This window comes from Saimiri boliviensis, chromosome 9 (genome assembly GCF_048565385.1).
Source record: "Saimiri boliviensis isolate mSaiBol1 chromosome 9, mSaiBol1.pri, whole genome shotgun sequence".
In the NCBI taxonomy this organism is placed as follows: domain Eukaryota; kingdom Metazoa; phylum Chordata; class Mammalia; order Primates; family Cebidae; genus Saimiri; species Saimiri boliviensis.
Window position 1 is genome coordinate 99,364,417 of NC_133457.1, and position 24,541 is coordinate 99,388,957.

The following is a 24,541-nucleotide window of genomic DNA, read 5'->3' on the forward strand; positions in this document are numbered from 1 at the left end:
TGGAAGGCCAACTGGCAGGGATTATCATCACCACTTTACAGATGAGGAAAGTGAATTTCTGAACCGGGTGCACCCTGTGGTCCAAGTACCTGGGAGGATGAGGCAGGAGGATGGCTTGAGCCCAGGCATTTGAGACTAGCCTGAGCAACATAGCAAATAGCAAGACCCTGTCTTAAAAAAAATACAGGCTGGTGAGGTGGCTCACACCTGTAATCCCAGCACTTTGGGAGGCTGAGGCAGATGGATCATTTGAGGCCAGGAGTTCAAAACCAGCCTGGCCAACATAGTGAAACCCTGTCTATGAAAAATACAAAAATTAGTTGGGTATGGTGACATATGCCTGTAATTTCAGCTTCTTGGGAGGTTGAGGCAGGAGAGTCGCTTGAACCCAGGAGGTGGAGGTTGCAGTGAGCCACTACACTCTAGCCTGGGCAACAGAGCAAGATTCTGTCTCAAAAAAAATAAATAAATAAAAATAAAAATAAAAAATAAAAAAATAGGAAATTTACCCAGTTGGAAAGTGGCAGAGCCAGGTGTGACCCCAGGACTCTGCATTTTTATGTCACCCCAGGTGGTTCTGCTGCAGGTGGTCTAGGTGTTTCCCTTGGGAAAATATTGTGCTTTTGGCACTCTTCCATCTCAGGTGCTGTCACCTTTCTCTTCAACACAAGCTTACCTTCAAGGAACCCACAGTCCTGGGTGGCAAGCGTGTGCACTAGTGGCGATCATGTGGGGAGGAAGTGGTCAGTGCCATAAAGGCAGTTCAGAGAAACTGTCGGGAGGGCACAGCGGCAGGAACACTCACTGCCAGCTGGGAGGTCAAGGAAGGCTTCCGGGAAGATAGGAATGGAGCTGAACTTTGAAGGAATCTGGTTATTCCAAGTGGAGGGGCAGCACTGGCAAAGGGAAATACTATCGCCTTTTGTGGGGCTGGTGGAGTTAATGGGATGAGAACCACCAAATAGGGAGATCCTAAGAGAAAGAAATGAAGTAAAGACAAGGCCCACTTGAGTAGCCAAGCAGACTGCTGGGGACTTGCTCAGAGGCCCAGGATCTTCCAACCCTATCAGGGTTGCTGGTGCTCACACACAGCTCAACAGGACGCTGCTAATGAAGGGTAATACTTCTATGCCAAGAGCCAGTATGAGTGCATTACACACTCTGCCTCATTCATCTTCACCCCCATCCCTATGACCAAGGTGCCATTGTTCCTTCTAGCTTCCAGAGGAAGAAATTTTAAATGTCACACTGCTAGGACATGGCAGAGCTGGGATTCAAAACCAGGCAGTCTGGCTCCCAGATACTGCACTCCTGACCACTCTGCTTCCCTGCTTCGCACCCACTTTAAGAGTGAAACCCGGCTGGGCATGGCAGCTCATGCCTGTAATTCCAGCACTTTGTGAGGCCAAGGCAGGTGGATCACGAGGTCAGGAGATCAAGACCATCCTGGCCAACATGGTGAAACCCCGTCTCTACTGAAATATAAAAAATTATCCAGGCATGGTGATGTACGCCTATAGTCCCAGCTACTCAGGAGGCTGAGGCAGAGGAATCGCTTGAACCCAGCAGGCAGAGGTTGCAGTGAGCTGAGATCATGCCACTGTACTCCAGCCTGGCGACAGAGCAAGACTCTGTCTCAACAAAAAAAAAAAAAAAAAAAAAAAAAAAAAAAAAAAATGACCCTAATGGCCTCCTGCCCATGGAGCATGGGGTCCTCATCTCCTGCCCGTGGAGCATGGGGTCCTCATAGCAGGCCTCTCCTTCTCACACCTCTGCCTTCACCTCACAAGCTCAGGAAGTCCTGCCCCTGCCCTACTCCCTCCCAAGGGGTCTCTTGGGTTTCTGTGTGGCAGGATGCTGGCTCTCTGGCTCTTCCCTTCCCTTTGGTTCCTAGACCCAACCCACAGGCCTCTTTCCTTTAAGCGGTTACTCCTGTTCTCTGCAGACCCAGCACAGGGGTTAAAAGAGCAAGAGACAAGGCTGTGGACAAAGGTTTCGAGTCTCCCACGGTGCTCAGAGCCCTGTTCCCTGGTTCCCAGCTGAGCTCCCTGTGGACAGCCCCTGGGGAAGAGCCTGCTCAGGAGACAGAAGCCCTGACCACCTTGTCCCAGGTCATAGAACAGCCCAGGAGCAGAGCCAGGACTGGACCCCAGGAAGCAGAGCGGCCTTCCGCTGGCTCTAGCAGTTGCCTTTGTTTGGGCTGGAGCTCAGAGATGAGCTCACCCTTCCCTGCTGCCAGAGGGGCCAGGACCTGAGGAAGGAGCTGGGGGCGGCCTGGCCCTCTCATGCCAGCAGAAGGCCAGCCCCAGGCTTTTGGCCAACCTTGCACTGATCTTGCCCATCCCCATTCCTTTCCATTGCTCAAAGTCGGCTTCACAGAAGACACAGGTGATGTCAGTATTGTGGCAGGCATGTACTGCCCTTGGCCTGGGTCTGCTCCATGGGGTTCTTCTCTCTTCCGGAGACCTAAGCCAGGAAGACCAAATAATCCTCACCCCCATGTGACGCTAGGCTAGGTTGGGGTAGAACAACTTGCCAGTGACACTTGGGCCAGAGTGGGCAGTAGGACTCCTGACCAACTCCTAGGCTCCTAGCAGCCTCCCTGGTCTTAAGAGGTGGAATGGGCCAAGCCATGCCTTAAGGCCAGGAGATAAGAGGCAGGGCTCACAGGGCTACAAATGCCAGAGGTCAAGGCAAGCAAGAGTCTGAAACTGGGCAGATGGGAGTCAGGACTGTCGGTCCAATGGCCTATCAATTCCCTGTCCCCTGCATTTTTTTCCCCAAAGCTAGTCACTTAATCCCCCTAAGTTCAGGCCTCCTTGTCCTGTCCTAGGCACAATAAGGGAGTTGGCTTTCAGAGGTTCCTGGTGCTCCACTGGTCTTGTGCTTCCTTTCTGGTCATGGGCTTCTTCCAGTCACCCAGCTTCTGTCTGATACAGGATTACAACAGCTGCCCTTCTGTGCTATGCCACATACTTCGCGTGTATCTTATTCAACCTCACATAGCCTGGTGAGGTAGGTCTGATGCCTCCATTTTATAAGTGAGGACATTGAGGCTTAGGGGTAGAAGCCTACTGGCCATATTCACAGACTGGCAGGGGGAATGAAGGTGATCTGTCCCACTCAGGGGCCTGAGCTCATACCACAGTGCCATTGAGCTGCCTCAGTTCCACCCTCGGGATCCTGTGTCCCATTTCCAGACCTGGATTGTGTTTTCACCTACACTCAAATCCCTGCCTTAATCTTGGCCAACAGTTCCCTTCCTTCAGAACTGAGGTCCTACAGAGAGCTGCCCATGCCCAGGCCCCACCTGCCCGGAGTCTCCTGAAGCTGACTGCCAGTCTGCCAACCCTAGGACTTGCTCTCTTTGTCCCCATTCCCTCCACCTGCGCTCAGGGCCTTTTAATTATTATTATTTTCTGAGATGGAGTCTCATTCTGTTGCCCAGACTGGAGTGCAGTGGCACAATCTCAGCTCACTGCAACCTACGCCTCCTGGGATCAAGCGATTCTCCTGCCTCTGCCTTCCAAGTAGCTGGGATTACAGGCACGTGCCACCATGCTTTGCTAATTTTTTGTATTTTTAGTAGAGATGGGGTTTCACCATATTGGCCAGGCTGGTCTCAAACTCCTGACCTCAAGTGATCTGCCCGCCTCAGCCTTCCAAAGTGCTGGGATCACAGGCGTGAGCCACCGTGACTGGTCAGCCTCAGCACCTTTTCATCTCTCACCTGGACCCCAGTTTCCAAACGGATCCCCCTGCCCCAGCTCTTGTTCCCACTAATCCTACCTCCAAATGCAGCCAGAGTGATTTCATTGTATCACCACCCCACTCCGGCTTAAACTCCCCACTAGCCAAGAAGCTGATCCAAATTCCTTTGTATGGCATTAAGCACCCTGCTTGCCAGCCTGGCTGACCTCATCTCTCTCCAGCCCTCCCCTCATGCTTTGTTCCAGAGCCAGGTGGAACGAAACTGCTTGTCCCTGGACCTTGTTTATCATATTCTATCTGCCAAGAATGCCACCCCCACCCTTCCTCTCCTGCCCCCTGAATCCATTCTTCTGACTAACTTCTGATCCTTCAAGACTCAGCTTCAGCTTCACCTTTGTGAAGCCTTCCCTGAACATTTTCCCCCAAGTTTAAATGACCCCTCTCTCCTCGGAATCCCCACCCGACCCTTCCAGACATTCCTAATGCCCCCAGAGCCCTCTGCCTCACTGTTCTCTCTCTCCTTGTCCCCATGCTGCAGAGAAGCCTGGGAGGCAGGAGTTGTGTCTGATTTCTCTGTATGTCCCCAGTGTCCAGCACGGGGCCTGGCACAGGGCCTGTGGTTGGTGTTTGCTGAGGTAATGGCTTGGCTGACTGACTCACATCTAAGCGGGTGCCCTGAGCACCTCCCCATGCTCCTTTCCACAGGGAACGACCTCTTCCTGGTGGCTGTGCATGAGCTGGGCCATGCGCTGGGACTGGAGCACTCCAACGACCCGAGCGCCATCATGGCACCCTTCTACCAGTACATGGAGACGCACAACTTCAAGCTGCCCCAGGATGATCTCCAGGGCATCCAGAAGATCTATGGTGTGTGGCAGAGAGATGGGTGACTGCTCCTTCCTCAGGGCTGGGCTGTGACTGCCTACCTGTCATGGGGCAGGGGACGAGGGAGGGGATGTTGCTATCATCAACATTGCTGCTGTTTCTCTGACTGTGTGAGATCTTTACAGACTTCCAAGGGCTTTGCCTGGCCAGAGGGCAAGGCTTTCCCTGGCACACTTGGGAAACCTAGGGGAGGGTCTGGGCTATAACTGAGAGGGACAGAAGTGAGGTGAGGGCCACCCATTCCCTCTTCCTTACCCCTCCCCTTCCATACTCTTCCCTCTCCCTTCGTGCTTCATTCCATCCCTGCTCCACCAGATGGTGACTGAGCACTCCCATGGGGTCCACCTCTAGCCAGGCAGGTTAGCACATCTGCAGGAGTAACAGGGATACAGTGTGATGGGTACTATAACCAGAGCTTTGTTCTTTAAAGTGAAAAGATAAGGGCCAGGTGCGGTGGCTCTCGCCTGAAATCCCAGCACTTTGGGAGGCTGAGGCAGGTAGATCACTTGAGGTCAGGAGTTCGAGACCAGCCTGGCCAACATGTTGAAACCCCATCTCCACCAAAAATCACAAAATTTAAAAAATTTGTTGAAAAGCCAGGCATGGTGGCAAGTACCTGTAATCCCAGCTACCTGGGAGGCTGAGGCAAGAGAATCACTTGAACCCAGGAGACAGAGATTACAGTGAGCCAAGGTCTCACCATCACCCCAGCCTGGGCAACAGAGTGAGACCCTATCTCAAAAAAAAAAAAAAAAAAAAAAGGAAAAAAAGATGAAAGATTAGAAGCTGGCCTCTTACATGCCTCTCTCCCAGTTCTGTTCACACTAGTATATGAGGTTCTTGCTCTGGTCAAATCAGGTGAGATAGGGAGACCAGTTTACTTGAGCAAATGCTTGTCAAGACAGCACAGGCACCCATAGGCCTCAGGCTACAGAGCACAGGAGGAGGGATCCCTATGGAGGAGATGACCCAGCTAGAGCCCTGGAGGACACCTCCACAGGTAAAGCAGCTGAGACCAGGTGGAGGCTGCAGGTCCCAGATGCTAATCCAAAGGTAGAACAACAGGTTCCGCTGACAGATCAGATGTGGGGTGAGAGGAAGGAGGGAGGGTCAAGGATGACCCCAGAATTTCCAGCTTTTCTAATTGTATAGCAACAGGGTCCACCAGTCTGCAGCTCAAAAATCTAGGCTGGAGGCCAAGGCATGTGGATCACCTGAGGTCAGGAGTTCAAGCCCAGCCGGGCCAACATAGCGAAACCCTGTCTCTACTAAAAATACAAAAATTAGCTAGGCATGGTGGTGCGTACCTATAATCCCAGCTACTCAGGAGGATGAGGCAGGAGAATTGCTTGAACCCAGAGGTGGAGGCTGCAGTGAGCTGAGGTCACACCTTGCACTCTAGCCTGGGTCAGTGAGTGAGACTGTCTCAAACAAACAAACAAACAAAAAAACTAGGCCGGGATATTTATTTGGCATCTTTGGTGCCCAGTACAGTAACCACTAGTCATACACAGTAATGACATTTAAATTTAAATTAATTAGGCCGGGTGTGGCGGCTTACACCTGTCATCCCAGCACTTTGGGAGGCAAAGGTGGGTGGATCACTTGAGGTTAGGAGTTTGAGACCAGCCTTGTCAACATGGTGAAACCCCATCTCTACTAAAAAAAGAAAAATTAGCTAGGTAGGGCAGCATGCACCTGTATTCCCAGCTACTCAGGAGGCTGAGGCGGGAGAATCGCTTGAACCTAAGAGGTGGAGGTTGCAGTGGGCCGAGATAGTGCCACTGCAGTCCAGCCTGGGGGACAGAGTGAGACTCCTCCAAAAAAAAAAAATTATGTATATATATAGTTGGACAGTTGGCCTGGTGCTTCTTGAACATCCAGAGCAGGCGTCCCCAAACTTTTTACACAGGGGGCCAGTTCACTGTCCCTCAGACCGTTGGAGGGCCGCCACTACTGTGCTCTTCTCACTGACCACCAATGAAAGAGGTGCCCCTTCCTGAAGTGCGGCAGGGGGCTGGATAAATGGCCTCAGGGGGCCGCATGTGGCCCGCGGGCCGTAGTTTGGGGACGCCTGATCCAGAGTTTGAAAAGCTCCTCCAGGTGATCCTAATATGCGCACAAGTGGAGAAACACTGACCTAAGAACAAAAATGTAGAGAGAAAAAAGAAGAGGACTCAGGGGCATGCCAGCCTTTACAGTAGAGCAGATGAGACAGGTGGCTAGCAGAGGAGGCTGAGAAGGAACAGCCCATGAGGCAGGAGAACCACGAAGAGAGTGTTTCAGGGAAAGTGTTTCTATGAATCTTGCTGCTCAAAGTGTAGTCTTCAGACTAGCAATATCAGCATCACCTGAGAGTGTGAAGCGATACAGAATCTCAGGCCCCACTCCAGGCCCTCTAAGCCCTCATCTGATTTTAGCAACATCCCCAGATGAGGCATGTGCTCATCAAAGTCTGAGTCAAGCCTCCATTGGATGATCTTGGCAGAGCGGTTGGAGTGGGTGGTGGGTAGAAGCTGCACTAGAGTGGGTTAGAGAATGAATGAAGGGGGTGAGAAGTGGGGCCAGTGTGTGTGAAGGGGGCAGAGAGGGAATGGGACACTGACCCTAAGGAAGGACATGATTGCTCTGTAACAGAAGAGAGAAAAGAGAAGATACCAGATTCGGGGGTGGGAAGATGAGAGTCTCAATATAATGGCTATTTTCATCCCTTTTCTCAAAGACTGGGGGAGTTAAACCGGGGAGAGGGAACAGGAGGCTGGACTGGGTCAGACTTGTCTCAGAGCTGCCTGGGTGAAGCTGAGACAATGGCAGTGGGAGGCAGGGAACGGCTGCCCCCCTCTAAGATGCAGCCCCTCTCTCCAGGACCCCCAGCTGAGCCTCTGGAGCCCACAAGGCCACTCCCCACACTCCCCGTCCGCAGGATCCACTCACCATCGGAGAGGAAGCATGAGCGCCAGCCCAGGCCTCCTCGGCCACCCCTCGGGGACCGGCCATCCACACCAGGCACCAAACCCAACATCTGTGATGGCAACTTCAACACAGTGGCCCTCTTCCGCGGCGAGATGTTTGTGTTTAAGGTAGGGCCAATGGATTGGCGCCCCTCAGACGCCCCAGACCTATCCCCTTCCTCCCCCACAACATGGAGCTGGGGAAGGCTCCCGATTTGGGATTCAGTTACAATGGGGCCTGGATGGGAGCTGGCCCAGTGGCCAGGGCATGGGGTCTCTTCCTGGTGCTGCTGAGTGAATCAACTTGTTTCCAGGAGGGAGAGGGAAAGATGGGTGATCACTCACCTCCCTAGGGGTTAATGCTGGGGGAAGTGTGGATGCTGGCTTCTGGTCTGTGACCTTGACTGAGTGAGTCACCTCCCTTCTCCGGACCTCAGTTTCTCTATCTGAAACCTGGGGGAGTCATTCCTTTAGCAAAGAGTGTGTGAGGATCCAGTGAACGCCTGGCTGTGAAGATGGCCAACCTGGAGTAGGGGCTAGGTCAGTGGTGGCTGAATCTGACTCCAGACTCTGCCAAGGCTTGAGAGGCTGCTCCTGGCCAGGCTATAACTTGTCATCTGTCTTCCTTCAGCCATGGACTGACAGGGTGGCTGTCTGCTTGACATGTTGTAGGTTGGGTTCTGAGGGGAGCGAACTCTGAGGTGGGGTCTAGAATGCAGGATTTCGATTAGGGAGGACCTTAGGAATTGACATCTGTGGGAAGGAAGAGAAGGAAACAGGACAGGGAAGAGGGAGAGGTGGCAACATAGGCAGGCCCATGGAAGCCTCAGCCAACCCCGCAGGGAGCTCTGGAGCTACGGTGGCCTGCCAGTCATCCTACGCTGGGCCCAAAATATCTGGAACATTATAACCCCTCCCTCATTCAATCACAGGATGAGCAAGGGCATCCAGTAATTGAGGGAGGCTCTCTGGAGCAGAGGACATCCCCAAAGGGGCTAAGAGTTGAAAACTGCCTGCTGGCTACACTCCTAGCCACTAGGGCAAGAAGCCCTTCTCTGAAGGGGATCTGGGCAGGGCGTCTCCATCACGCCAGCTGGTGGAGAAGGCTGCCTCACTCCCCTCATGAAGTTGTCCCAGCACACGCTGAGCACCTCGCAGGAATCAGGCAACGTGGGTCATCCCCAGTCCGGCTTCTCACTGAGTGGCTCTAGGCAAATCTAGGCCTTTCTTAAGACTCCGTATATCTCAGATCAACTTAACAGAGACATAAAAGTCAAAATAAGGTCACACACCTGGATGTGAAAGTACTTTGTCAAACACCTTTTAAAACTACTGGCTTTTATACCATCTTTTACAAATCATGCTTCTTCTTCTGCACTCATTCTACTTTGATCCAACTGAACTGTTCATAGGCAGGTCTGGGTTTTATCATCCCCATTTACACATAAGAAAACAGAGGTCCTGGGAGGCTACAGGCCTTGCCTAGATTGCTTGCTTACCAGCCTGAGGCTGCAGTGGGGACAAGGCGCCAGTTAGAAGAGGCATTTTTACCAGACTCGGACTATTTAGCTGCCATTTACTCAACATGGACTGTGTGCCCCGTACTGTTCTGGGCCCTTTGCCTAGAATCTCTCATGATTCTCTGTTATAACCTGCACTTGCAGATGAGGCCCTAGGTCATGTAGCCACAAGTGGAGGAATATCAATTCATGCCCAGGTCTCAAGGGAATTCCCATGGCTTGGCTCCCACGATCCTTGCCCTGCTGGATGGAGCCAGCCCCATGAAGAGCACTGGGCCCAGCATCAGTGACCACCCCAGCCTCCTGCTCTCCTGAGGACCTAATGTCAGTGACACTCCGCTGCCCCCATGTGGCCACTCCAGGTCCCGACCTCATCCTTTCCAGCTCCCTCACACCTCCCTTCCACACCAGGCCTGTCTACTGTCTGTCTCATGGTCCACCCACCACAACAGTCAGCAGGAGGCTGAAATGAAGAGAGTGACAGGGGCATCCTGTCTTCCTCCCAAGGCTTTAAAAGTCCGAAGCAGCTAATGGACAGGCTCTGCGGAGGGTTGCCAGGCTGGGCCCCAGGGAAGGTGTTGGGCTGCTGGGGCCTAAACCCCAAGGCTGAAATCACTGGGTTCAGAGGCAGGGCCCGACACACCTTTCTCCCCATCTCCGCTTCCTCCCAGGATCGCTGGTTCTGGCGCCTGCGCAATAACCGAGTGCAGGAGGGCTACCCCATGCAGATCGAGCAGTTCTGGAAGGGCCTGCCTGCCCGCATTGACGCAGCCTACGAAAGGGCCGATGGGAGATTTGTCTTCTTCAAAGGTAATGTGCTGCAGGACAGCTCCCTGCCCAAGGTCTTGGGACCTCCTTTTTCCCATCTAAACTGGAAGAGGCAGGGTGGGAGGCAGATGTCCTCAGAGGGCCCTTCTAGCCGTAACAGAGACACTGATCTTTGATAAATCAGGTCAGAAAGTGATGCCTGAGAATCTGTATGTGCCAAGGTTGGTGGGGTGACCAGCTCCGCCCACATGAAGTAGAGCGTGCGACAAGCAAGTAAAGACCACCCAGTACCCCATGGGAGGCCATCTGGTCAGTTCTGTAAGAACCCAGAGGGAGGAGGTCACTCAAGCTGGGGAGGTCAGGGGAGGGTGTGGGAGGGAGCTAAGGTGCCCACCCTGTGCCCAGCACTGTGCTTGGTTGTTTCATGACAATTATCTTTACTTGGGCCAGGCCTAAGATGGGTGAGCTACAGACAGTGAGAAGAAAGGAAAGCATTCCAGAGGGACAACAGCTGAATAAAGGAGTAGGGTTGGGATGTGTATGGATGTTCACAGGGCTTAGAAAGTGAGAAGCAAGAAAAACATTCCAGAGGGACAACGGCTGAATAAAGCAGCAGGGTTGGGAAGGGAACAGATGTTCACAGGGCTTAGAAGGCCCACCTCATGGCCACAGAAGCCCCACTTTGGAGAGCTGTGAGAAATGGCCCAGGAAGGTCATCTGGGGGCAAATCCTGAAGAGCCCTTATTGCCGGGCCAGAATGTGGTCTTGATCCATTAGGCCAGGGCTGGAAATCCATGGAACCTTTCTGAGCAGCAGAGAGCCAGAAGGCAGGAGGTGACAGACATGGCAGGGGCAGGGTGGCCATTTCTGAGGCGGTTCTGGAGAGCGCCATTCATGAGGCCCAAACCAGGGAGGAGCTGTGCAGCTGGAGAGCAGGGGACAGCTGCCAGGAGAGTCAGAGGGCCTCAGAAGTGGCTAAATATTCAGCTGAGTATGCTGGCTCATGTCTGTAATCCCAGTACTTTGGAAGGCCAAGGTGGGTGGATCACCTGAGGTCAGGAGTTTGAGACCAGCCTGACCAACATGGTAAAACCCCGTCTCTACTAAAAATATAAAAATTAGTGGGGCATGATGGCACAGGCCTGTAATCCCAGCTACTGAGGAGGCTGAGGCAGGAGTATTGCTGGAACCTAGGAGGTAGAGGTTGTGGTGAGCAGAGATCATGCCATCGCACTCCAGCCTGGGCAACAAGAGCGAAACTCATCTCAAAAAAAAAAAAAAAAAAAGTGGCTGAATACTGAGAGGAGAAAGAGAGGGTCAACAGTGAAGTGAGGACTCCCTGTTGGGGACCTGGCAGGCAGAAGGTGATGAGGAGGGAGCCCTTCTTGGGGTGCAGATGAGGAACTCTGGGAAGCCCTAATGTGGAGCTGCCCACAGGACAAGGGAGGTCAAGGATTCTGGGTCTGCTGCTCAGGTCCAGTGGGAGAGCCTCGGAGTAGGGGTCACTGGTGGAGGTTTGAGGGGTGTAGTGCATGTGAAGTTGTGGGAGTGGCTGAGATCACCAGGGAGGAGAGAAGAGCAGGTCGCATGAACAGAAGAGGGTGGGACTCGGAGCCCAGGCAGCACAGGGAAGTAGTCCATGATCTGTGACTGGACTCAGGCTTCCTGCCCTTCCAAACTCAAACTGGGCCAACGGGCTGAGGGGATCAGGCAGGCCTAAGGCTGTTTTCACCTGACACCCTGAAGATGGGCAGGCAGCACTAAGTGACTGGAGAAGCTGATCCTGGGCTTCTCTTGGCCACAGGTGACAAGTATTGGGTGTTTAAGGAGGTGACAGTGGAGCCTGGGTACCCCCACAGCCTGGGGGAGCTGGGCAGCTGTCTGCCCCGTGAAGGTATCGACACAGCTCTGCGCTGGGAACCCGTGGGCAAGACCTACTTTTTCAAAGGCGAGCGGTACTGGCGCTACAGCGAGGAGCGGCGGGCCACGGACCCCGGCTACCCCAAGCCCATCACCGTGTGGAAGGGCATCCCACAGGCCCCCCAAGGGGCCTTCATCAGCAAGGAAGGATGTATGTAAAGGCCGGGGTGGGGTGGGAATGGGGAGCTGGTTTTATGTGGTCCTCATCAGTGCCCATGGGCATCCTCAGTGCCCATGAGCCTCCAGGCTTGAGAAGACACCTGAAGGGAGACAGTTGTCTCCTATCTCCTCACGTTCACATGGTCCATTAGTTCACTTACCAGCTGCCAAGTCACTCTTTTTCATCTGCAGGAATGATTCACAACAGAGAGATGTCATAGGCTGACATGACTCCTTCAGACAGCGTCTCTCAAATAGTTATCCTCAGGTGTACTCCAGGGACTCCTTGAGTCACCAAATCTGAAAAGCAATGATGGGCATGCATGTTTCAAAGGCACCTTTTCACAGGGCTTAAGGGCATGAAGATGAAAAGAAAACCTTAAAAAAAATTTTTTTTTTAATTCTAAGAGATAAGGTCTCACCCTGTCGCCCAGGATGGAATGCAGCGGCACGATCATAGCTCACTGCAGCCTCAACCTCCTGGGCTCAAATGATCCTCCTGCCTCAGCCTCCTGAGTAGTTGGAATTATAGCCACATGCCACTGTGCCTGGCTAATTTATAATTTTTGTAGAGACAGGGTTTCACTCTGTTGGCCAGGCTGGTCTTGAACTCCTGGCCTCAAGCAATCCTCCCACCTCGGCCTCCCAAAGCCCTGGGATTACAAGTGTGAGCCACTGCATCAAGAGAAAAACTTTTTACATTTGTGTTTCCTGAACTCCTCCTAGAAGCCATGCTGGCCACCAGCCCCCACAACTGCCATCAGTCACTCACAGCCTGTCTCCCCACCAACCTATGAGCTTCTCAGGAGGAGCAGCCAGCCTGGCCAGATGCTGAGTGAGTCTCCAGGACTGTATGTTAAGTAGATCTCCATTGATATGGTCAAAAGCACAGCCTCTAGAGCTGGAATGGCTGGGTTCACAACCACTATAGTACCACTCACTATGAATCTGAGCAAATCTCTAATTTCTGTTTTCTCATTTATAAAATGAGGATAATAATGGGACCTGCCTTTATATAATGGTTTTGTGAGGATTAAATAAGATAAATTACATGGCATACTTAGAAATAATGCCTAGCACACAATCCATGCTATATGTTTTAGCTGCTATTGTAGTCATCATCATCATCTTGTGGGTTTCGGTTTATGTGGATTAACAAGATTCATTCATTCACTCCATAATAACAAGCAGCTTGTGTGGTGGGAGCTGGGGGCGTGTCAATGAACAGGACCTGCATAGGTCCCAGTCCAGGGGCATAAAGCTAGGTAGCAACAGATGCTATAAGGGAAAGACTCCCAGCACTTTGGAAAGCCAGGGTGGGAGGATCACTTGAGGCCAGGAGTTTGAGACCAGCCTGGGTAACATAGTGAGACTCCATCTCTACGAAAAAAAAAAATACAAAAATGAGCTGGGTGTGGTGACATGTGCCTATAGTCCCAGCTACTTGGGAGGCTGAGGCCAGAGGATTGCTTAAGACCAGCAGTTTGAGGCTGCAGTGAGTTTTGACTGCACCACTGTATTCCAGCCTAGGCGATGGAAGGAAACCTTGTCTTTGAAAAAAAAAGAAAGAAAGAAATGCTGGGAGAGAGCAGTGAGCTAGAGGGGGCCATGTTAGAGACTAGAGACAGCTGGGAAGGGCTCTCCGAGGAGGCATCACTCATAAGAACGCCAATGGCCACAGCCACTATTTGTTGGCTGTTTTGTATACCCGATGCTTTAAACACAAGATCTCCCTTTTTGGGGAGCCTCAGAGACAGGTGACATCAAGGACCTAGACCAATGAAAGTCCTAGCCAGGGTGGGGAGCCGGCCAATGAGGACAGCCTGAGCAAGCTGCTTTGCCCACTGGCTGGGCTGCTCAGGCTGTTGCTGGAGCCATGGGGTGGCTGCCCAGGGAGTGACTGGCAGGGCTGCCCGCCCCTCCCCCATAAGACTCACAAAGACCCTGCATCTGCATTGTGAAGTGATATGTGCCAAGCCAAAAAAATCCGTAATTGCAGAGAGGTAGTGTCTTGCTGTCAACAGAAGGAGAAATCTTGCCCCCTGCCTCTCTTGGCTCAAGCAGGAGCTGGGCCGAGGCCTAATGGGACTCACATGGGCAGGGCGGGGGCGCCTGTGGGCACAGAGTAACAGAGCTATGACCCAGGCTGCATGCAAAGGGACCTGTCTGGGTGGCACAAAGTGAACCAAGTCCCAGTTCTCCCTCTGGTTTCCCAGCACCTGTGAGATGACAGGCAAGCCACTCCAGGTCCCTGGCAACCCCATCTGTAGCTTCACACTCCATGACTCAGTCAAGCACTGCACCCTAAACCTCCAGGTGTGCCCACCTTGCCTCCCCTGCCACAGCGCCTGATACCCTCCCTCTCATACTGCCCCAGAGCAGGTGCAGGAAGTGTCTGGTAGTGGTGACGCTGGGCTGTATTTCTGCAGATTACACCTACTTCTACAAGGGCAGGGACTACTGGAAGTTTGACAACCAGAAACTGAGTGTGGAGCCAGGCTACCCACGGAACATCCTGCGTGACTGGATGGGCTGCAACCAGAAGGAGGTGGAGCGGCGGAAGGAGCGGCGGCTGCCCCAGGACGATGTGGACATCATGGTGACCATCAATGATGTGCCAGGCTCCGTGAATGCCGTGGCCGTGGTCATCCCCTGCATCCTGTCCCTCTGTATCCTGGTGCTGGTCTACACCATCTTCCAGTTCAAGAACAAGACAGGCCCTCAGCCTGTCACCTACTATAAGCGGCCAGTCCAGGAGTGGGTATGAGCAGCCCAAAGCCCTCTCTGTACACTCGGTCTAGCCAGCCAGGCCCTTCCTCACCAGGGTCTGAGGGGCAGCTCTGGCCACTGCTCACCAGGGCCAGCAGGGCCCTAGGCTGGGGTCGTACAGCTGAAATGGTGGGTGCATTGGCCGAGGCTGAGTGTGGGACAGGGAATTATGGGGGCTGTGCTCCAGGGTGGGTGTCTGGCACCCAGCTGCCAGCCTTCTGTCCTGGGTAAACTACTTCCTACTTAAGGGAATAGGCCAGGTCTCCATCTGGAGACAGGGACCATGCCAGGAGGAGCCCCTGTGGTCACGGCTTCCCGTGGTGTCCATGAGGCACCATAGCTCCATTCCTGACTAGGACTCAGCACCCTCTGTGGGAAGCCAGCACTAGCTCTCAGCCCCCATCTGGGAGATGCCACCAGTCCTGGTCCCCTTTTGCCAACACCTGCTGGTCAGATGTCCCCCCACCCCCACCCTACTGTCCTCCAAGGCTACAGGACCCCTGCTTCTGACACAGTGGGCAACAAGCCTGGGTTTCCCTGCTGGCAGACAGCAGATCCCTCAGGAAACCTGCTCCACCTGCCAGGGTCTCTTCTGGGACCCAGGATTTAGGGTCACATGCTGCAGGCAGGGCTGTGGCCCAGCTGGGTCTGACAAGGACCCAGCTGTCACATCGTGAATATTTTAATGTCCTGTCACTACTGTTTAAAGTCCCATTTTGCAAAGGCTGCTTGAGGCTTTAGGTGAACTAGAGATGACTGTCTTGGTGATGAGGCCAGCATAGCGGCCCTCTCCCAGGCGACAAGGACCAAGGTGCTGCTAAGGCCACTCTAGCGCCCAGACAACCCAGTAGCTGAGCCCTGCTCCTGAGGCTACAGAGCTGGGGCAGAAGCTGACCCCATCTCTGGAGGCAGATCTGAGTTTGTGACCGTCCTCCACTCCCCTCTGTTGTCCCCGTCCCCAGCTTTGCTCCAGCCTGTCACTTGCAGCCTGGGGCTCAGCCTCACTAGTTAGGTGAGGTGGAGACAGCAGCAGGGCCAACAGTGGCAGGGCCTGGGAGTCCTTTGGAAGTGGCCCAGGGCATTCTTCTAAAATGCTTAGTGCCCCTACTCCCAACTACCCCGAGGCCGATTCAATGTCTTGCCAGAAGCAGTGTTTTCCCAGAGCTTGGCCCTTGCTGACCGTGCTCACTGGGCCTATTTTCCCATTCTGCTCTTAGGAGAAGGGCACCCCTATTGGTAGCGGCCCCAAGCTGAGGGGCCTCCCTTTTTGACCTTCACTGGCTCACCCTTCATGGTCTCTGGCAGGAGTTCCTAGGGCTCGGCTTGCTTGGCTCCAGTGCAGCGGAGGCAGCCCTGCTTGTCACTGAGGAACCCCAGGCAAGACCAGTGGGTTCAGTGACGCTCACTGGCTCTCTGCCAAAGCCAAAAAGAGGTGTCAGGCAGTCTCCAGTGTGCTGGCCAGGTATTGGATGCCACCCCTGCTCGCTGAGCCTGCATGGGCCTTGCCCCTGACCCTGTGGTCTCTGGGATTGGGGTAGGCTTACCCTGTAGCACAGACAGGGACTCCTGCTTCCCTGGTAGCTGTCTCAAGCAAAATCTCTTGTCCCAGAGGTGCCCATGTGGGTCCGCTGTGTCCCCTGTCATCATCCTTGTTTTTTTTCATTTTGGCCAAGGGCAGGCTCCCTGGGACAGGCAGGGAACAACTGCGGAGATATTAGTGATTCATAGGTTTGTACAGTGTTTTATACTTTGCAAAGCACTTTATTAGCTCACATCTGTCCACTCACATGAAACTCGTGTAGGCCCTGGGAGGCCAACGGTAACTCTCACCGTGCCCTCAGATGAAGCACAGAGAGGTTGTTACTTGCCCGGGCCATCCAGTGGGCTGGCTGGGCCTTGTGTCCCCATCTGTGGACCCCTCTAGGGTCTGAGATGAGAAGTGTCTCCTGTATCCACCTCTTCCTGGTCTCCTTTCCCCCACTTCCTGGTCCCTGTCCACTCCTCAGGTTGGTGCTCTCACTTCTTGAAAGCTCTAGGCACCCCCGCCTCCCACCAGGCGTTGGCTCCTGGTAGGCCAGCTGAGAATGAGCAGGAGATGGAGGCAGGCAGTCCAGGCCGCAGAGGTGAGGGATGTGGGGCCAGGCCCAGAGGGCTCAGCCTAGAGGCTTCTAATCTCAGATTCTCCTGCCTATGGTCATCTGTTTGTCCATCACCCCAGGACAGGGTGGACAGAGGGGCAAAGAACTGGGGACCCCAGAGCCTCAATTCCCCTCAGCCTGGGGGACATCACAGCATTTCAGTGTCAGTCACATTTTAAACTGATCAGCCTTTGTATAATGTTTTTTAAATCATTTCTAAATAAAACAGAAATACAGAGTGTGTCATTTCCCTGGGATGAGGGAACAAAGATCAAGTTCCAAGAGTGACCTTAAGAAGTTTCTGGGAGGAAAGCCAGGCGGTTTGGGGTATCTGGGAGCTGCCCCATGCATTTCATCAGCCAGACCGGCAGTCAGATATCCTCCCTCTACAAAAGGCTGGCCCTGGAGGCCCAGGGTTATTGGGGTTCCGGGAACACAGCCTCATGATGCCTCCTTAGGATCCAGGATGGGGAGCAGCGCCCCTCAAGAGTATGGGGAGGGTTGTTGTGGCACGGGATTCTCAGAAGTCAAGGCCCCTGATGCCATGACCTGGGACACATAGTCAAGAACACGGTTCTCAGCAATAAATATATTAATGAAAGCAGGCAAGGTCAGGAGGTCAGCAGCTTTGCAGGCTTACCAGGAGGCCTGCCCTGCTGCCTCTGGAGGCCAGTGACAGAGAGGGCTGCCCCGGACCCAGCCAGCCGGAGAAGGGATGGGGTGGGCACGAAGGGATGAGCTGGGTCTGGCTGCAAGCTGGGAAGCAGGCTGGGGTCGAGCCTGCGAAGGTGGCCCTGCCGGGACTTCATTCCAGTCCCCGGCAACCTCTTCGAATTCTCTGCTGCCTCTGGGGAGCCGCGGGAGGGAGTATAAGAGACAGAGACGTGGGGACAGGAGACCAGGCAGACAAGAACCACAGGGAACGGCGGGCAGACGGGCGGCATCCTCAGGAGGGCGCCGTCAGTACCAGGAAGTGCAGGCGATGAGGAAGCGCACATCGTCCAGCGGCCCCCACGGGCCGGGGTCGGGCTGGGGCTGGGGCTGGGGCTGGGGCTGGGGCTGAGGCTGAGGCTGAAGCCGGGGCCGCTCCGCGCCCTCCGGCACGGCGGGCTGGGGCTGGGGCTGGGGCTGCACAGGGTCCGGGTCGCCGCGGCCGCCGCTCAGCTGAGCCCCCATGGTCTGCAAGAAGAGAAACCCTTCAGGTCTGAGTCGCCGGTAATCTCCTCTAGGGCCCCGCCCCGGCCCTGCCCTCACCTGGTACGGCCACACCCGCGGGCTTCCCGGAGTCCACCTCGGCTACGGGAGGAGCTGGCGTCGTGACGTCACCGCGCACCGACCTCGCCCTTCGCGCGTTGGAGCGAAAAGTCAGGACTCGATCCCGGGCTCCGGGGCGGGGCTCCACGAAAGCACCCGGCCAATCCCGCCCCAGCACTTCGAGGCCCCGCCCCACCAAAGGGACGGCCTGCGCAGCCGCTCCCTCTAAGGCGCCCAGGCCCGGAGGCCTCTGGGAACCTGCTGTCCCGACCCACGCCCACCCAGGTAAGGACCTGCAACCTCCATCCTCCATAGACAGAATGCCCAGAAGCTGGATGCCCCAGAGCTCTCACGGGGGCCTCACCTTGCTCCGAGTAAAGTCGGAAGACTCTCAGGCTTTCAAGGACAGAGAAGACTGGAGCAGAAGTCGGGGGCCGTGGCTCACGCCTGTAATCCCAGCACTTTGGGAGGCTGAGGTGGTGGGTAGGTCACTGGAGCTCAGGAGTATCAGACCAGCCTGGGCAACAGAGTGAGACCTTGCTTCTACTAAATAAATAAATAATAGAGATAGATAGATAAATAATCGCTTGAGCCGAGGAGGTCAAGGCTGCAGTGAGCCATCATTGTGTCACCACACTCCTACCTGGGTGACAAGAGTGAGACCGTGCCCCAAAAGGAAAATAAAAACGTGAGAACTGTGAGAACTGTAGTGGAGAGTGTTTCTTGCTCCAAGATGAGGCCTCCCATCCTGATGGTGAAGGGAATGGCGTGTGTGGAGGTGGGGAACTGGGTATGTATTGTGGCCATCCCACCCTATCTTCCCAGAATGCTGGAGCAACTGGAGAGTGCGGGGATTGTACACAGGCTGAGGGCCCCAAACATAACATTCAGAATGGCCAGAGGAAGGTGCACTTTAATGGGGTGGCACAGAACAGCAGAACCCTCAGCCAGCAGCCACAGGGCTTGCCAGCCAGCACAACAGAGCAGGTTTTTGCATGATGATAAGATCCAGGCAATGAGCACAGGTGGAAAAGGGTTGGGTGCCCAGCCACTCAGTCCCAGTGAGCTCTCTGCCACCTCCCTGCCAGCATCCAGTACAGATTGGGCGGAGCATGGAGAAGGTGCCAAAGTCCAGAGCCAAGAGCCCACGGAACAACTTGGAAAGTGACTCAGGTGAGGCTGAAGAAAAAGGAAAGTGCACAGTCAGTAGCTGTTTCACAGAGCCTGCCTCACCCTCGAGGTGCCTGCCTCCGCCCTCACCCCCAGATCAGCTCTGAAAAGCTGCTCAAGCAGCTACAGCTCTAATATCCTAGCCCTGAACAAAGCCACAAAGATGAGGATTAGCAGATGCTCAATGAATTTTTTATTATCATGGTGAACTGAAAAAAAAAAATGTGCTGGCTCTATCTGCTCAGCAGTATGCAGATATGCTCTCACACTCAAGAAGCTACCAGAACAAACTGGTAGGCTCCCATTCTAGATGACATTTTCCCCCATACTCGAAAAAGGCAAGTTAACCCCCAGCCCTGGGCAGAAGGGGAAACCCCAGGTACCTGTCAATAAGGGAATCCCGCATGCTGGTAGCAATGGTGCTAGGCTGGGCTTCATTCAGCTTGAAGACACTCTCCACCACTGACAGCTCTGTGCTAGTTGTGTCCAGGCCACAGAAGGCACACCAGTCGTTCACCACCATCCCAGCGGCAATCACCTCACTGCCTCGGTTCACAGTGCCTGCCTGCCAAGGGAAGGGCTCAGTGTGAGTCATGGCACCAGTTTCTCCCTCCTCACTGAGGACTCTCCCCAAACCTTGCTCCTCCCTGACCTGCAGCTCCAGTCCCAAACTGCAGCAGGTAATGACCCAGACTCCTGAACACAGGGCAAAAGGATCTGCCTCAGCAGGAGACGGGGTTCAGAGAACAGGAAGGCTTACCACAAGGGGGACCTGAAGAAGAGAGGACAGCTCATCCTGGTCTTCAACTGAAGTCTTGGGATGCACCAGCCCTCCCTGATTGCTGAAGACACAATAGCTTCCTACTAGCACCTGGTCGGCCACTGTCTGTCTGAAGACTTCCACCTTGAGCACATCTGCCAGAATTTCTTCTGTCTCCTACCAGTTAAAGGTACTGTGTTCAGGGTCCAGAACTTACAGCCCCAGAACCGGGGCTCTCCATGCCCAGAAGCACTCAGGCCTTGGCTCCCTGTGCCCCTCATTTCTCCTATGTTATCTCATTTGAAAGCCTCACCCAGAGAAAGGAGGAAGTACAGCTTAGAGCAGAGTCAGGGCCAGCTGTGAAGCCCCTAATACTCATGCATGGAGGCTGGTCTCCATGTCACTTTTTTCCCTCTCACCTACAGTCAAAAGTTCAACAGTCAATCACCACAGGACTGGATGGTTCAATCTCCTGAATCCTTCAGGATTCATACCCTCCCCAGCTTCTTTCTGACACTGAAAAGGCCTCTGTTACCATTATTCTAATGAGTAACTGAAATTCAAGGACCCATATATAAAAAGAAACCACAAACGAGACCCCTAATTCCTGCCTGTTAGGAAAGAACAGTGACAGACCAATGACTAGGATGGCCCTGTGACGCTTGGGTCAGGTTGGGCTGCCTCACCCTGTCCAAGTCTGGGTGGACCAAGGCCACGTAGTCGTTGCAGGTGGTGACATTGCCCAAGGCTGAGAGCCTCTCCTCCACCCGCCGAATTTGCACTGAGTCTGGGAGGCTATTTCGAATGTGTTGCAGCTCCTGGTCAGTGGTATTGTTGGGCACCAGGAGACCGTGCCTGTTCCCTAGAGAAAACCAAATTAGAGTTGGGGGCAAAGGTGAACCATGAATACACAAGATGCCTGCTGAGCCCTAGGAGCTGAGGATACAACCCAACAGCCCAGCCCAATCAGCTTTCCCAGGAAAGCTTTAGGCCCAGAGCCCAGCCCTCCAACCCACAACCCACAACCCACAACCCATAACCCACTGATTCGTACAAAACCCAGGAGTCCCAACAAACACTGCCTATTTCACCATCATCAACTACAGGGGTGGGGGCGGGGGTGGGGGGGGTGCAACAGGAAGAGCTCTTGGCATTAGTTGTGTATTTTGCTACTTAAAAACTGAGATAACACTACACACATAGCAGAATGGATACTTTTTTTTTCCTGAGACAGAGTCTCACTCTGTCACCTAGGCTGGAATGCAACAGTGCAATCTCAGCTCACTGCAACTTCTGCATCCCGGGTTCAAGCAATTCTGCTTCACCCTCCTGAGTAGCTGAGATTACTAAAGCACACCACCTCACGGCTAATTTTTTGTGTTTTTGTAGAGACCAGGTTTCACCATGTTGGCCAGGCTGGCCTCGAACTCCTAACTTCAGGTGATCCACGTGCCTCGACCTCCCAAAGTGCTGGGATTACAGGTGTAAGCCACCGTGCTGCCAGAATGACTAAAATTTTTACAAGTCATCAATTCCAAGTGTTGGCAAAGATATATGGAGCAACTGAACTCTCATGCACTGAGACAGGAGCGTAAGATGATCAACCACTTCAGATAATTATCCGGCATCATCTACTATTAACTAAATAGTCATATAACCTGTGACTCTGCTATGCCACTCTTAGGTATTGTATATCCAGTAGAAATACGTTTGGGTTCACTTGAAAAAAAAACACAGTATCACTATTCCTACTAGACCAAAGTGAAAACTGCCCAAATGTACTGTCGATGGAATGTATGAATACACTGTGGTATACATACACAAAACACACCATACAGCAACAAGAATGAACAAACTACAAATACACACCTCTTAATTTCGAAATTCCAGGTCATGCCCATCATCTAATACACCAACGACCAAGCTACAGTCTCCCTTGTCACAACTTGCTCAAGTCCTAAGGGCATAGCTAGAGATCAGAGTGTTTTTTGGTTTTGTGTGTGTGTGTGTGTCGGAGTTTTGCTCTTGTTACCCAGTGGAGTTTTGCTCTTGTTGCTGGAGTGCAATGGCAGGATCTGGGCTCACCACAACCTCTGCCTCCCGGATTCAAGCAATTCTCCTGCCTCAGCCTCCTAAGTAGCTGGGATTACAGGCATGCACCACCACACCCAGTTAATTTTTGTATTTTTATAGTAGAGATGGGGTTTCTCCATATTGGTCAGGCTGGTCTCGAACTCCTGACCTCAGGTGATCCACCAACCTTGGCCTCCCAAACAGGCTTAAGATTTTTTTAAATTAAAATAAAATTTAAAAAATAAAGAAAGACTTTTAAAAGTGACCTCAATGAGCAAAACTAAGAAACAACGGGCAGTAGTAATGGGAGACAGATGCAGCTTAAAGAAAGGACCACGATGAACAGTGCAACAGGTAGGAAGGTAGGGTAGAGATGTGGTGAAGGGAATTTAAGGTTTCAATGTAACTGACCGCAAATCTTGGTTAATCTTTAGAGAGACAGAAATGGATGCTTAGAAAGAGAAAACAACTGCCTACAGTGGCAGAAAGAGATGAGACACAAATCCTCGGCTGGGTACAGTGGCTCTCGCTTGTAATCCCAACACTTTAAGGGACTGAGGCAGGAGGATCACTTTAGGCCAGGAGGTCAAGGCCAGGGAGGCCACGTGTCTACGGTCAGGGCCCTTGTATTTAAGTATCAGCCAGGTGTGATGGCACTAGCCTGTGGTCCTAGCTACTTGGTAGGCTGAGGTGGGAGAATTGAGTCTAAGAGGTTGACGATGCAGAGAGCTATGATCTTGCCACTGCACTCCAGCCAGGTCGAAAGAGCAAAAATCTTGTCTTAAAAAAAAAAGGGAGAAGCCGGGCGCGGTGGCTCAAGCCTGTAATCCCAGCACTTTGGGAGGCCGAGGCGGGTGGATCACGAGGTCGAGAGATCGAGACCATCCTGGTCAACATGGTGAAACCCCGTCTCTATTAAAAAAGTGCAAAAAATTAGCTGGGCATGGTGGCACGTGCCTGTAATCCCAGCTACTCAGGAGGCTGAGGCAGGAGAATTGCCTGAGCCCAGGAGGCGGAGGTTGCAGTGAGCCGAGATCGCGCCATTGCACTCCAGCCTGGGTAACAAGGGCGAAACCCCGTCTCAAAAAAAAAAAAAAAAAAAAAAGGGAGAAAGATAAAAATCCTCCTCCACATTAGGAACTAGGCATGGAACTTAGTGAGTCAGTTAGGCTGTCTCAGCTTCCTCATCAGTCAAGTTAGGCCAGTAATTCCTACCTTTCAGTGTCTTTGAAAAGAAGGAATAGAAGGAATGAGAACAAGTGAAAGCACTTTACATTATTTGGTATTACTCTTATCCAGTAGCCTTTGCGAGAGGGTTGCCCCCGACCTCCTGACGCTTGGCCTAAGAGATTCTACAGTGCCCAGAGATAATAGATGATACCCTGGGAATCCCTGGGTCACTCCGGGTTCCCTCCGGGGGTGTGAGTAATGGTGCTTGGAGACCCTCCCTCGGCGTCCTCCACCTGCCTTACCCACACACATGCGCCCGATGATGCGGCAGCCGGCGATAGACGCGTGCACCACGGGGATGGTATCGGAGAGCTCGCCCTCGAACACACTGTAGGGACATGGACTCGGTGGTCGCGGGGCGGAAGGGCCGGCACCCTCACCCCGCCGGAGCTCTTGACTCCCAGGTACCCTTCCCCGCCACCGCGAGCCCCGGGGCTCCCGCCGCACCTGTAGAAGTTCTCCGAGCCTCCGATGGCCACCAGGCAGTAGGTGTTGGTGAGCTTGGCAAAGCAGCCGATCTCACAGTTGTTCTCGAACGACGCTCGGACCGCCATGAAGCCTGGGGGCGACGGAGCCGAGAGTTCAAGGCCTGCGGATCCTTTCCTAAGTATGCCAGCCTCCGCCTCTCAGGCGCCGCCGCGACCCCGCCCCTGTCGGCCTCCAGGCCTCTCTGCCCTCAAGTCCTGCCCACTGGGCCCCGCCAGCCCCTCCGGCCCTGAATCCTCAGGCCCCCACCCCTCCCGACCCAGGACGGGAGCTGACCCTTCCAGGCTCCCCTCACACCAGCTCACCAAATAACCGCAAGTTCCACACGCGACGACTGTACCTTGGACTCCCCAAAAAGATTTCCGTTTCCACTTCCGCCCAGGGAGACTTCCGGGAGAGCTAGGCGCGCCCCGCCACGCATGCGGCTCTCCTACCTCCGGTCTCCGGCGGACTCTACGTTCGCCAGCACTATGGGTGGTGACCCCGCCTGGCCCCACCCCCAGCCTGTTCGCGTTCACTTACTCATTATTCATTCAGGAGCGTTTTAGGAGCTGTCATCGACCTAGACCTCTGGCTGCTCAGAGGTGAGGCATGAGGGAGAGGAGGGGCCGGGGATGGCTCGTAGAAGAAGGGTTGATGATGGAGGTTTTGATCGAAATGAAGCCGCAGGAAGGGCAGGTCTGGGGAAAGTGATGAGTCCAGCTGTGCCTTGCGTGACAGAAGTCTGGGTCTGGAGCCCAGCGTGGA

General features: G+C 53.7%; 3 protein-coding genes across 9 annotated transcripts in view; 1 reads left to right on the forward strand and 2 right to left on the reverse strand.

Moving 5' to 3' along the window:
- Positions 1-17,057, forward strand: part of MMP24 (matrix metallopeptidase 24) — a 51,530-nt gene extending 34,473 nt beyond the window's left edge. Inside the window, exons 5-9 of the mRNA XM_039479314.2 lie at positions 4,417-4,578; positions 7,462-7,676; positions 9,739-9,877; positions 11,640-11,906; positions 14,344-17,057. Coding sequence (XP_039335248.1) covers positions 4,417-4,578; positions 7,462-7,676; positions 9,739-9,877; positions 11,640-11,906; positions 14,344-14,681 — 1,121 coding nt within the window. The 3' untranslated portion in view covers positions 14,682-17,057. The remainder of the gene's footprint in view (positions 1-4,416; positions 4,579-7,461; positions 7,677-9,738; positions 9,878-11,639; positions 11,907-14,343) is intronic.
- A 52-nt stretch (positions 17,058-17,109) lies between these two features.
- On the reverse strand, positions 17,110-18,878 carry MMP24OS (MMP24 opposite strand). Its single transcript, XM_039479315.2, has 3 exons — positions 18,440-18,878; positions 18,076-18,164; positions 17,110-18,000 (listed from the first exon to the last, which is right to left on the reverse strand). Exon 3 carries the CDS (start codon positions 17,995-17,997, stop codon positions 17,782-17,784), a length of 216 nt encoding a protein of 71 aa, XP_039335249.1. The 5' UTR covers positions 17,998-18,000; positions 18,076-18,164; positions 18,440-18,878; the 3' UTR covers positions 17,110-17,781.
- Positions 18,879-18,968: 90 nt separating this feature from the next.
- EIF6 (eukaryotic translation initiation factor 6) lies at positions 18,969-24,250 on the reverse strand. 7 transcript variants are annotated; one of them, XM_010342670.3, is made up of 7 exons: positions 24,135-24,218; positions 23,756-23,867; positions 23,551-23,636; positions 20,692-20,867; positions 20,006-20,182; positions 19,629-19,810; positions 18,969-19,254 (listed from the first exon to the last, which is right to left on the reverse strand). In XM_010342670.3, the coding sequence occupies exons 2-7, from the start codon at positions 23,860-23,862 to the stop codon at positions 19,245-19,247; spliced, it is 738 nt and encodes a 245-aa protein (XP_010340972.1). In that variant the 5' UTR covers positions 23,863-23,867; positions 24,135-24,218; the 3' UTR covers positions 18,969-19,244. The 7 variants fall into 7 exon arrangements, with proteins under 7 accessions (XP_010340972.1, XP_003932078.1, XP_010340971.1 ...); XM_003932029.4 differs by having other exon boundaries at positions 24,100-24,182; XM_010342669.3 differs by having other exon boundaries at positions 23,756-23,897; positions 24,100-24,176.
- Positions 24,251-24,541: the final 291 nt, after the last annotated feature.

Coding starts and splice junctions, on each gene's coding strand:
- MMP24OS (XM_039479315.2), bottom strand. CDS start 17,997: ATGGGGGCTCAGCTGAGCGGCGGCCGCGGCGACCCGGACCCTGTGCAG.
- EIF6 (XM_074406432.1), bottom strand. CDS start 24,215: ATGCGTGGCGGGGCGCGCCTAGCTCTCCCGGAAGTCTCCCTGGGCGGA. Junction 23,898..24,134: donor ATCTTTTTGGGGAGTCCAAG/GTACAGTCGTCG, acceptor AAGGATCCGCAG/GCCTTGAACTCTCGGCTCCG. Junction 20,868..23,755: donor GGCTCGGAGAACTTCTACAG/GTGCGGCGGGAG, acceptor GGTTTTCTCTAG/GGAACAGGCACGGTCTCCTG.